Below are 12,544 nucleotides of genomic sequence, written 5' to 3' on the forward strand. Positions count from 1 at the left end.
TGAGCAGTTTCAGCTGATGGAGGGAGGATGGAGCATACTAAAGGAGATACACATTCTAATTAGAGCAATTCGCACAGCGTGTTTGGAGGGGATAGAGATTAAGGGAATAAAAACAGCACTGGTTACAGAAAGGGAATCTAATTGGTGTTTTCATGATAGGAAAGGTCTATGGCTACCTACATTTATTTGAGAGGAAACCTCAAGAAACAAAAAAAGAAAAAATAAGGCAGGATAAAACAGGTACACGTGATAAGAGGGGAGGGGACAGAGAGGAAGGAAGAGTAAGGATGAAGTCAACATTTCTGTGACAGCAGACTGAGAAGCATGTGGAAAAGGTTAATGATAGAAGTAAATCATGCTGTATTTTAAGTGCAGAGGCAAATGAAGTGTATGAAGTAGAATCTGAATTATGATGGGGAATTCAAAGACAGAGAAGACTAAATAAAGCAAGTCATAGCTTTTGTAAGAGAAAAAGTGGATGGATCTGAGTGAAACGATGCAGTGAGGATATAGAAACAGCCAGCAAAAATGTCAGATTCAGTATCACAGAAAAGTAGCTCAAGGGTGAACACACTGGTTTAAAAGCGATAATCATTGCACCGTAGTCAATGTCTTATCAGTAATCAGAGTTAGCATTTCTCATTACAGCTGAAGCCCAAAAATTGATCAGAAAGCTTCTTAGATCAGTGTAGTCACGTAATAAACAAATGGCTCTCCTGCACAAATTGAACAGGGGCAAAAAAAAATGAATCCCCCCTTCAGGGTGCAGCCCTTCTCTGCTGATTATCTTGTAACTTTTCCCTGCGCAGAAAGTGCCCTTTATTTTCAATTTCCAGTCTCACGCATACCTCCTTAGCCTTGTGCCTCAGCATTTACAAAGCTTTAACTTGTCAGCTTTGGGAGTTCTCTGCCTTTCCTCTGAGTATTAGTTACATAATAGCTTGAGCTCAACAATCAAAGCAGTGATAGGTCAAAAGGAAGATTTGCCTGAGGTGATGGAGGAAGTTGATGGCAGAGCTTGAAGCTGAATACACATCTCTCTGCTATTCAGACAGCACAAAAACCACAAGAGTCTCCTTCACTGTTTAGATTTTGTTGGCATTTTTTCAAAGCACTCTGTATCTGAAGCCAAAGCTAAGAAATGCAATGGCACTGGAAAAGCTAATAAGCCAGAGATACATCCCCAAATGACAGTGTTTTCTAATTCTCAATAGCACTTCCATGCTATTGTTAATACACGATATACCTTACAATCCAAATTTTCCACAACATTTCTACTGTACTTCTCTACATCATGTAAAGTGTTCAGGAGAGAGAAGGCAAGATAATTTTGCTACAATCAGTCTTCTCCTTGGATTTTACACTCCTCACCTTCAAAATATGCAAGTCCAAAGATGCCATAACTCTTCATTACTGACATGATTAGCTCTAAAACGTAGAGTTGAAAAGTCATGTTCAACTCTCTCACATCTGTGAGCTTCAACTCGAGATTCCATAAGGAACTAGCTGGGTATGCTGCTGTGGCACTTACAATAAAAACATTTTAGTCCTGCTCTGTGTAACAGAAGACACAGCATGAGACACAGCGCTCCTACGAGCAGCTCTGAAGCAGAAATAAGATCAAGAACCAGGACCTTTTACTGGGTGTTGTGGGTGATGACAGGTAGTTGCCTGATTAGAATCTTTTCTGTTGTTAAGGCACCATGCAGCTCTGCACCCTGCACACACGTTTATACACCCTTTACACACCTACGAAGAGGCTCTTGTTACGCTGGTGTGATCAGTACTTGGTACTGCTGCCCCGTCAGGACCCAAAGCGGCATCTGCAGTTCCACAGGAGCACCTCGCGCTATTTATTTATTTCCAGAGCGACGAGCGCTCAGCCAGCCGCTTATCGTTTCACTGGCGTGCAGCCGAAACGCTGACGGCCTTCCCACGCCAGACTCGCGGGCTGCGGCCGCTCGCACCGCGGCATGGCCCCGCGGCCCTCACAGCAGCGCGGCGCTCCCTCCGCCGCTCGGGGGGGGAAAGGCGACACTGCCGAGCCGCGGCCCGCCCACACCCGGGATGCTCGGAGTAGCCGAGGCGGGCTCTGCGGACGAGCGAAGGCCGCGCGCGGCACCTCGTGCCCGGCGGGAGGCGGCCCGGCCGGGTCAGCCCGCCCCCGGCTCCGGCCCTCCACCGCCCCTTCCTGTCATGGCGGCGGCCGGGCCCCGGCAGCGCGACGAGGCGGCGGGGTGGGAAGTGGCCTTCCCCAGGAGCTGAGCGCCCGGTGCCGAGCGGGGACGCCGCCCGGCCCGGAGTCGGCGACGCTACGTTGCGGCAGGAGGTGACCGAGATCCGCGGTCCGGCGGCGGCCGCCGTGAGGGCAAGGCCTGCGGGGCGAGCCGGGCCGCGTGGGAGGGCGACGGCTGCTCAGCGCTGCCGAGGGAGCGGGGAAGGCGCCGCGCGGAGTCCCGGTGGCCGCGGACTGCCGGAGCCCCGACCCGACGGGGAAGCTGCGCGGGGCGGGCAGGCCCCGTCCGGCGCTGGCCGGGAGTTTCTTTCTGCTCGTGCCGCCTTACTTTAGGGAAGGTACCTAGGGTGTGGCCCCGGGTAAAACACCGCTTGTGTTTTCTTTTCCTCCGTTTCTTTGAGCTTACCTCAAACCGGTTCTCATGAACTTTGTGAAACCAGATGGGACGTTTGTCCTAGAGCGTATTCACAGGGAGGGACCGGCACTTACATCCACGTTCTCTGTCGTCCTGTGTGCACAGCTCCCGAGGCCGTGCCGTGCCAGCGGTTCGTGTCGGGCACCCATCCTGAAAGCCCAGGGACAGGCCCGCATACAGAGCGTGCAGCGAGCCGGCACGGGGCAGCAGAGCGTGCTCTGAGCCGCCCTCACCAAAAGGCTTCAGAGACTTGTTTCAGCCTAGTGAAAAAAGAAGTGAAAAATTGCAAACTCGCCATAGTTGTCTCATGACATTAAGTTGCATGTTTTTGTAACTTGTCCTAACTCCCACCCAGATGCCTGTAATACAGCAATCTCGTTGGTTGGCTTTTGGGAATAGAATCCAAGGGAGAAGGAAGGGAGGTCCAGTCATGTTCCTTTTGTTTTCTATGCAGATAGTGCCGAAGGACCTGCTTTCTACCGCTTTCATCATTTAACTTCCTTGTGGGGTCAGCAGCATGTCTTCTGCTGGGTGCGCCTCAAAACTTCTCCTGGTCCTCAGTGCACTGCTGCTGGTGCTGCCAGTGGTTGAAGCCATGGATGCAGGAGATACAATTGCGTTCCTGCTGGGCCTCGCTGTCAGCGTCATTGGATTCTGTGCCTGTCTTGGCTTGTATGCCAGGAAAAGAAATGGACAGCAATGATTTCAAGAAGATGCTCAAATGAAATGTGTTTCCTAACATTGCTTGGGGTTGAGGTCCGGGATTTAAAACTTCTTCAGTTCTGGATAACTTTTGAAAACTTGTAGTAGATAATCCTGCAAACCCTCTTACTGTGCAATACAACAGATCAAGACCGTACTCAGTAGAAGGGATTTGTAGGATCTGTCGTCATGACAGTAAGATGATTTTACATTGCTTGTGATTAAATAATGCCTTAGAGAAGGGTGAGAACTATTTGAGTGGGGGTAGAGAGCCACGGAGTGGTTCACAGTAAACAATGATAAATGGAATGTATGAGGGAGACCTTCAACAAGTTCTGCAATTTTGGTTTCAGGGGTTCATGAGGAGGAAGCAGCTATTAATCTTCCAGTCAGGATGACAGAGCTTTGGAAATACCTCTGATGAGATAACTAGCAAGCAGACTGCTTTGACATGAGCACATGTGCTCACATGGTTTGTAATGACAGCACCTGACAGCTCACTTCCAGTGTTACAGGGATGAGATTTGGGAGAACTAAGAAAACATGGAAAACTCTCTTCTATTTATTTCCATTTTTATGTTAGAATGTGCCTCTTCTGTAGCCTGTGTTCTTGTTCCCAGAATGGGACTGTTATTTTACTTCAACATATAAAGCTATGTGAATCAAGTAGGGAGCATGTTTTGTTGTCACTTCTTTATTTTCAGCTCTCAGTTTTCCTTTAAGCATGTTGAGTAAAGTGTTCTGTTTTGGTTTGGTTTTTTGTTTGCTTTTTCCAAAAATGAAGATTTAGCTATTTTAGTGTGGAATTATGTGTAGTGTTTCTGAATTAGTCTATAATTAAATTTTATCAGGACAATTGTGCACATTGCTTCTGCAATATGGAAACAACTTGTTTTGTTAAAATCCTGGGTTTAGTAGACAAATCTGTTATTCTTGAATGTCCTCCTCCTGATAAACTTGATGTTGTTAGTTAAGCATTTAGGCTTCTTATCTGATTGATGCCTAAGAGTTCCACAGAAGAAAAGGACCAAAAACAAAGTAACAGATCTTGATGCAAAACTCTATTCATGCTCTGTCAAACAGGGCATTATATGGTTGAAAAAATCTACTGAGTAGCAGATCTAGAACCCATTTCTTTCTTTTAGTAGCAATGTGGAAGTGACACAGCTGAGAATGTCAACCACAAAGCCCTCAGGCTTATGAGGATGTTCTCGCTGTCATCTTAGTTGAAGGAGCACATGAAAGCAAATAAATAACAGCAGGGAAAAAAAGCTAGCAGAATAAGCAGCGGAGGAAGGTGAACTCTGTAGTTCACAGAATTTTGTTCTGATCTTGTGCTGTGGGCACTGCCACTCTTGCTAGAAATCTCGTCTTTTATCTTTCAAAGCTGGAGAGAAAAAGTGAAATGTGATGCAAAGTTATGTATGTTGTTCCTCCCCTTTCTCCGTTAGCGTCTCTGCTCAGTAGAGCACAAAACAATGGCTAGAATTGCGAAATAGATTTTACATAAGCAATTGAATGGGCAGTTCATGTTCTACAAATTCTAAGATTTCTATATTCCCTATACCATATGTGGCTGTTTTGACTTCGGTCTGCTCAGAAGCTGGAGAGAGAAGCCCAGTTTATTTCAGTCTCATAATCGTGTCTGTCTCTGTCTCACGGTTAATGCAGGAAGGTGTAATGAAAGTGTCCAAAATACTGTGGTTGAAACTGGGACGCAACCCAGCAAGCCACATTAATCTTGGTTTCTGCTCTCAAGCTACTGGAATGATACTGGTCACAAAGTTACTCTGCTGAATTGCAAGCCTTGCCATTCAGCAAGCTCTTCTAGTACCCCCTTTTGTGTCTTCCAGAGGCCACAGTGGGACAGCCCTAGAATGAGCTTCAAATAGTAGTATCACCTTCAAAGTCCAGTACGTGATTTTTTAAGAGTGGATGCAAGCACACATCATGTGTGATCTTCTGCATTTCGGGCTTGGCTAAACCATTATTACCCTTAAAAACAACAAAACACCCAACAACTCAGTATGCTTTGTATTCCCCCAAATTTGAGAAGTCTGCCAATTATCCAGTAGAATATTAAATAATGCTTTCAATAGTAGAAATTTTATCACAAGCAGGTTTTCTCACGGCTCCTTTATCATCAATTTGGAAAAGATCCCTGGCAACAGTTTCACAGGGTTGTGCAACACTTTCACTGTAGGAGTACAACATTTTTGTGGAATAATTAGTATCAGGCTATAGAGAAATGAGGAACCCTGTCCTTTGGCTGAAGCTGTATGTACTTCATTGAAAGGTGTTTGCACAGCATAATGGCATTGTTTCCTGGGTTCTCACAGAAACTTTACTGTTAAAGACTTGCATTTGTCAATTACTTGAGTGTAAAATTTGATATCCCTGTTTTTCTTCTGCTTTAATAAACTTTCACATATGATTTGTTATCAGTCTGATGAAGTAATTTTTATGTGAAGAGGAAAACATGACAGAAATGACTGAAAGTACTGAAATTGCTTATATTAAATATTTGACTTTGAAAACTCAGGTAAAAGATCTTTTCCATTTTGTAAAATGTGTGTACTTCTCTTTGTCCTATTATTGGTATACATGAAATCCAATTTCAGTATTCTAGTGTATCTAATTTCAGTATTAGTCATTTGAGAGCACTGCAGAGTGCTCTTACTTTGTATCTGAAACCTTGCAGTTGTGCAGGAGCCTGTTTCTCTGGTACAAGGGAAACTTGAAACATTTATTTTTCTTCTGGACTTTGAATTTTCAACATTATTACACAGTTGCCTTTGTATCAGAAAAGCCATTTATGGGAGTTTTCTAGCCAGAGACCCAAGTATATAAAGGACCGTTTTCTGAAGAAAAATGTTCTAATGCTGTATAGTTATTTGAATGATACATTTTTTTAGACATCAAAAGAGGTTGTTTTATCCCAGCATCTTATGAAAATAGGCTGCTAGTTCTTTTAGGACTTCAGTAGTGCACAAAGCAGTTTTGTGACTGTATTAGTGGCTGTATTCGGAGCAGAAAGCAAAAACAGCCTGACTACGCCTACCTCTTAACAAGCAACCTACCCTCTCTTTAATGCAAGGAAGTTGTAAATGAGGAACAAGACTGCTGTGATTTCCATTTGCCTTTACAATAGTGTAGCTCAAAACAAGCTGTCCCACAGCATTTAACAGCCAACCTACAGTCCCTTTGTGAACGGACAGATGTTTGTTGCTCATTCCTTCCGCACCTCCAAGTGCTGCGCAACAGCCAGGCATTGCTGCTCTGGTGCATAGACCTGTAGCTGAGAACAGAATGCAAACAGTGCACCCAGTTCCTAATGTCCTTGCCTCTCTGGGTGTACTAAAACTGATAAAGTGCTGCTGTGAACCCTTTCTCCCACACAGGTAAATCCTGCTGCTGGCGGTGATGCTGCTTTAGTACTATACTTACACTCAGCAATTTTATGTCGTTTTCCATCTGTAAGTGTTGTATGCTTACAGATATCAATGCTTGCATACCCCTCATATCCTTCTATGAATGAGAAAAGTAGTAGTCAATGACTTCACTGTGGTGTCATTGGAAACGTGGCATCTCCAGGATGCTCATTGGGATTTCTGGAGCGTACTGTGCGTCCAGTTTGCAATCAGTGTGCCCCTGCAATTGGTGCTGCCCCTGGACTAGCCCAGAGACATTGCGTGCTGACTAGGCACAGTCTGAATTCCAGGTTCTTCTCTGCAAAAAAGCTGTTTACAAGAGCTTTGTGAAAATGGAGTAGCGGAGCTGAATTCACCATTTTTAATAAGATAACGCATGACTAAGTGGAAGAACTGTAATAGGTCTGTTGCCATGGTAAATGCTCTAATTATTACACTACAAAAGTAACCTTTCCATTCATTTTTACATCTGCTGAACGGTTTGGCAGATCTAAGCTGATGTAATGTCAGGAGATTCTTAAGAGTGGTGGAGAGGAGGGCTTGGATCTGCTTGTCCTCCCATTTTTTACACTAAACAAATTACTAAGAAGTGATGTGAAGTCAACTGGGGGGGGGGCTTATTCACCAGATTAGAAAAATAAGACCAGTATCTAGAATTAAAAGCAGCAAAACACCTATGGTGAGCTTTGATGATATTAAAGATGCACAGTACCCAAAACACTTTATTCCCAGATCTTTTAGCTTCTGTGAAACAAGGTTTTAATGTGTTAGATAATGACTGAAAAATAAACCATACCACTAAGAGTTAATTTATAAGAGAATGTAACCAGCTTTAAAATTACAAAGATTTTCAGTTCATGTGAATAGGCAAGAGTACTTAAATATTACATTTTCAATATTCAGAAAGAAAGCTTTTCAGCAAGCAAGCTGGAATGTACATACTAAGGTTTGGTATGGAGACTATTGTAAAAGCACACCTATTTTGAGCTGAAAACAAAAAAAGAACAATGAAATTAAATAGATACTCAAAATATTTCCAGATATTGACTGGTCTCCCCAGCTGCCCCATATTTGCAAATATGTGGGAGGCTCCATCAAATCTAGGAGGAGGCACAACAGGCAGCTAGCACAGCATTTTGTTTCTGGATCATTCATCTTAGCAGAACCAAGATATTGATGAGAAAATCAAAATGAAGCAGCCCATTGGAGTGCTAAGTAGAGAGAACAAGCTCTTGATGATTTCAAAGGCCTGAAAGTAGGGTGGCCCCTAGCAGACCCCTGATCTGCAACCATTACAACTGGGAGAAAACATCTTGTGCCCACATCCTAGGGTTGGAGTTTATCTTCTACCTGAGTTTTACTGTGTTGGCTGTGTTCCTTCTCAATAGTCTTTGTGTTGGAAATTTCATCTGGAATCCACGTTTCCAGCAGCTTTCCCAGCTGCCTTCAGTCAAGGCTCTAAAATGCTTGTGCACATCTTCATACTGTTACTTTGCAAATAAAAGAGCTTGAAAATTACCTTTTCTCTCCAAATGGGTCAAATACTGCAGAGCAACATAGTTCTCCAAAATTCATTAGAGAAGGATCTGTCTTTGTCTTTTGTTCTGTTAATACAGTTCTTCACACACATTGCTGTAATACAAAGATTAAATGACACAACAGCATTTCTCTTCCAAACCCCCTCACAGAAAAGCAGCAGTCCTAAAACATGACCAATTTTAATCCCGGCACAATTAAAGCAAAGAAAATTGTCATTTTTATCAACATATGTTCACCTATTTCATGAGGTACCTATGAAATCAGGATGTCTTTAATTAATTCTGTTCAAGGACGTTTTCTGCCAACCCTTTTCAGAACTTAGCAGGCTATGGAAATTACGTGCTAAATACCTGCACTTATTTCTCAGACTTTAACCTAATATGATCTAGCTGTGATCATTCAGAAGTCATATGTGGCAGTTTTAAAATGTATCTGAATCTACTTAAATGATCTGGAGTATTAGCAGAAATCATCCTGACTCATTTTTCCTCAAACATGTATTTATTTCAGCGTCTTCACGAATGGCAAAGAACAATTATGCCTTGTTAAAGTTTGAGCTTTTAAGAAAAGCCATTTGTGGTCAACTTCCAAAAGTCTACCTGAGATTTGGAGAGAGTTTATAGCCAACAGTGTTTATACATCTATCAAAAAATAGAAGTCCTTTTTCAATAAAAAGTAGTATCTCAATGGGCCTTACACAAATCACTTTTCATCTCTTCATAAAAATTAAAGATGTTGATCATATATCCAGTGCAGTTGCCAATAGGAAACCAGTACTCGGCAATAAATGTCACAGCCATGTTTTTCATTCTGTTGTATTTGCAGAGAGAAAACATAAATCCCACAAACCATTGTACATTAAGAATAGGCAGAAAGTGCTTTCTCAAGAACAAGTCAGTGTTATCTAGTAATAATTATGGCCCTGGTGAAAAACTCAGTGAAGTCAGCTCAAAAATTTTTATTGTCTTAAAATTAAATCAAGCTCTCTTAAAGGGGTGTTCAAACTGTGTCTTTTGAGCCCCATACAACTTTGTCACGGCCATCCCTCATGCCAAGGTTTTGGCAGCAGGCTGTGCTGATGTAAGGGATGCTGTGTAACTTCACAGATGCTGGGTAACCTTAAATCCTGCCTGGGATGTGACACAGCCGGGTGTCCCTGGGTTCCAACTGCACACCCAGGCCATTGCTACCTCTTCTCTCTGAGGAGTCCTCTCTCCTGCTATGACAAAAATTGGATAGTTGATCAGGTCTTTGTTTAGATGCTCTCAGTTACAACTGTCTGGCTTATGAGTCTTTAACCTTCTTCCATGCCAGATTTCAGGTTTCAAAATTCATTATTCAATATGGATATTACTCTTTATTTTTAAAGAGCTTGTTTATCTTTTCAAATACAGGCTGTATGCGGAGTCTGCGCTTGGAACTGAGAGAAGTAGGAAAGCAAAGATCACTGCTAGAACTCAAAGGTGACTGACAGCATATCTCTAAATTGCCCATCCTCAAAAGGGGACCAAAAAAAAATCTTGTCTGGGAAGAGATCAAGCCAGGAAATGGGCTAGGTGACCTGCAGAGTTCCTTTCCAACCTAATTTACTGTGTGATTCTATGAAATCTTAGTTGTAAATGGGATGCATAAACAGCAGCTCAATTCACTCGTATCTTTATGGCAAACAAGGATATATTTGTGGTGAATAAATCTAATCACAGTGTGAGCCCATAGGGAACCTGACCACAAAAGCTGTGAAGCTGTTCAGTCATCATGTAAGACCACAGGGAAACCAGATGTACCAGGATTCTCCCACTGCGTCTAGTGAAACTCAATCCCCAAGGCATTAAAAGGTTATGGAAAAAAGGGAGCAAATATAGCATATGTACAATAATCCTCTTTTCGGAGCAGAATTTTAGAGATGGGCTTATGGGGCTAGTGCTGTACTCCAAATGGAATCCAGTGCTTCAGTTCAAAGCCTCAAATGTGAATTACCTCAATTCCTCACAAATTCAGCATTTCAAAAATATTAAGATTTGACAGCCTGAAAAAAAGACCGTGTTGCACATGGTGTTCACATTGCATCACTGGGGGGATTGGACAAGGTCAGAGATAAAATGCAGGTTTGGATGCAGCAGCTAAGTCAGTAAGATCGAGGGCTTCCTATCTTTTGACCCATAGAACACCTTGCAACAGATGGTGCCCAGGGGGAACTACAGCCACCTTAGGCTCCAGCCCCATCTGATTCGTTATGAAAACATTAGCTAAATTATTTATTTGATTAAGTGAACACCAAATTTTCATGTGGTTAAGAAAAAGCTTGAAGTTGCTGAAATCAGTACAGTCATCCTGATTTAAATTCATTTTGAACAGCAATCACAAGAGGCTTCATTCTGACCTTGCACCAGCCCTTACACTTCTGTGTAATGCAGTAGAATTATTCTTGATTTCCATTTATGTGAAAATCTAAATTGGTTCTTAAAATAGATGCTGTCTTTTTTTTTCTCTCTCAGTCCGCTACCAGTAAATTATTTGACCTACATCTTAATAAATATTGGAAAAAAATTTTCTCCCCACTCCTATTCTACAAATACATTTCAGAACTCATATATTCAATTTATACTCCATTGGTTTTCCCCCAAGATTTATCACTCAAGGAGAAGGGAAACCCACAGGACAGCCCACTCTCAAGGAGGCCAGACTAATATAAAATGCCTGTTCACTCACTTTTAATGCATGTGTGCTGCACGTGCCTGATGTACATCTGCTTACGTTTCTGCCTTGTTTCTCCTCTACCATTTCAGTAGTAAGACAAATCAATTTTGTCTCTATGTCAAACAGTTCTCCATGAGCTGCCTCCACCTCGCCTGCATAAGGTTCTCTGTACTGAATGAGAAGTGCTTTGGAAATCTTCTTTTTCTATGCAGAAGTAGTAAGCAAATCCCAGTAAAAAAAGATTATATGTTAAATTTCAGAAGGACCAACAAGTAAATTATTACAGCTGTAAGTTAGAGATGTAAAGCACTCAAAATCTGAACATTCATGAGTTTTGCCAGAAGTTTCTTTGCTTAACTCCCAATAGACTTCATGGGAAATAACCATGAAAATCCCTTCTGCTTCCCAAAGAGTACTTACTGACCTTCCACTGCTGAATGAACAGCATGTGATCACTTTATGCATGCCACCAAAATAAAGTGAGTGTATTCAAAGTGAATTCCCAATTATCTGAAACTGGCCGTACTTATTAGATGTCAGTTTGCTGCCTTAATATATTACAGTGACATCTATCTTAATGCAGGACAACAAAAATTGATGGATTCACTGCAAAATGCATGTTTGCAAAGCAAATGTCATAAAAGCAAGGTGAAAGGCACAGACAAATAGACCTTAAATACACTCTCATTCCTGTAGTAGCAGCTGAGATATTTGTTCAGAAAGATTTCCACATCCTCTCACAGGACTGAGCTTTCATCTTTTCTTTATCTGCTGTGGAAAAAACACCACACCTTCTTCTTGTCCTATGTTTGCAGCAGCTACATTCATTTTGTCACGAAGAAATGAAAACTAAGGAAGTAGACTTCATGAGTGAAGGACTGCTTTTTTTCCTTGTTGAGCGATTTGATCCCTACTACCAGCTTATAGTAACTATGCCAGGTCTCATTACCAGGATGGAGAAATGTGCAGGTTATACCGAACTAGGACATTTGCAATGTGTTTTATAAGTACTTATGTTTCTCTAAACTTACCACAGAAATAAAAGCATGTAAACTACACTGGTTCAAAAATCTCCTTCAAGGATCTTCTCACTGAACAGAACAGAACAGAACAAATCTTTCACCATCACCCTGGTGCAATCACTTCAGAAATTCTTTCTTAAAACTGCTAGATCATGCAGTTTTATTCACATTGCAGCATATCTAAGCTTTAAGACATGATCCTGATTCAAGGTCTACTAGACCTGTATCTCTTTGTTCCTTTTAGCACTTAGAAACCCAGTGTTTAAATCTCAGCATATTCTTAGTACTAGTCATTATTCATCTTTTTTATATTGTTCAATTTCAGAAATCTCTAGGCATGATTTAAGACACATTTTTACAATAAAAAAAGGCATTTAGTATTGTTTTGAAATGTGCCTTACTCTATCTATTCATTAGGAGCCATATTTGAATATCTGTGTCCCCAGTTTAGCAGATTTTAAAGTAAAGGTTAGTGGGCTTAAGGGTCAAAAAAACACTTCAA

At 41.9% G+C, this 12,544-nt stretch overlaps 1 protein-coding gene across 5 annotated transcripts; it reads left to right on the plus strand.

Annotated features, from left to right (window-relative positions):
- The first annotated feature begins 2,153 nt into the window (after positions 1-2,153).
- SMIM30 (small integral membrane protein 30) lies at positions 2,154-5,787 on the plus strand. Of its 5 annotated transcripts, none has more exons than XM_048929294.1 (2): positions 2,154-2,368; positions 3,106-5,787. In XM_048929294.1, the coding sequence occupies exon 2, from the start codon at positions 3,169-3,171 to the stop codon at positions 3,352-3,354; it is 186 nt and encodes a 61-aa protein (XP_048785251.1). In that variant the 5' UTR covers positions 2,154-2,368; positions 3,106-3,168; the 3' UTR covers positions 3,355-5,787. The 5 variants fall into 5 exon arrangements, with proteins under 5 accessions (XP_048785251.1, XP_048785244.1, XP_048785234.1 ...); XM_048929287.1 differs by having other exon boundaries at positions 2,154-2,362; XM_048929277.1 differs by having other exon boundaries at positions 2,155-2,329.
- Positions 5,788-12,544: the final 6,757 nt, after the last annotated feature.

The sequence above is a fragment of the Lagopus muta genome, chromosome 1 (assembly GCF_023343835.1).
Source record: "Lagopus muta isolate bLagMut1 chromosome 1, bLagMut1 primary, whole genome shotgun sequence".
NCBI lineage: Eukaryota > Metazoa > Chordata > Aves > Galliformes > Phasianidae > Lagopus > Lagopus muta.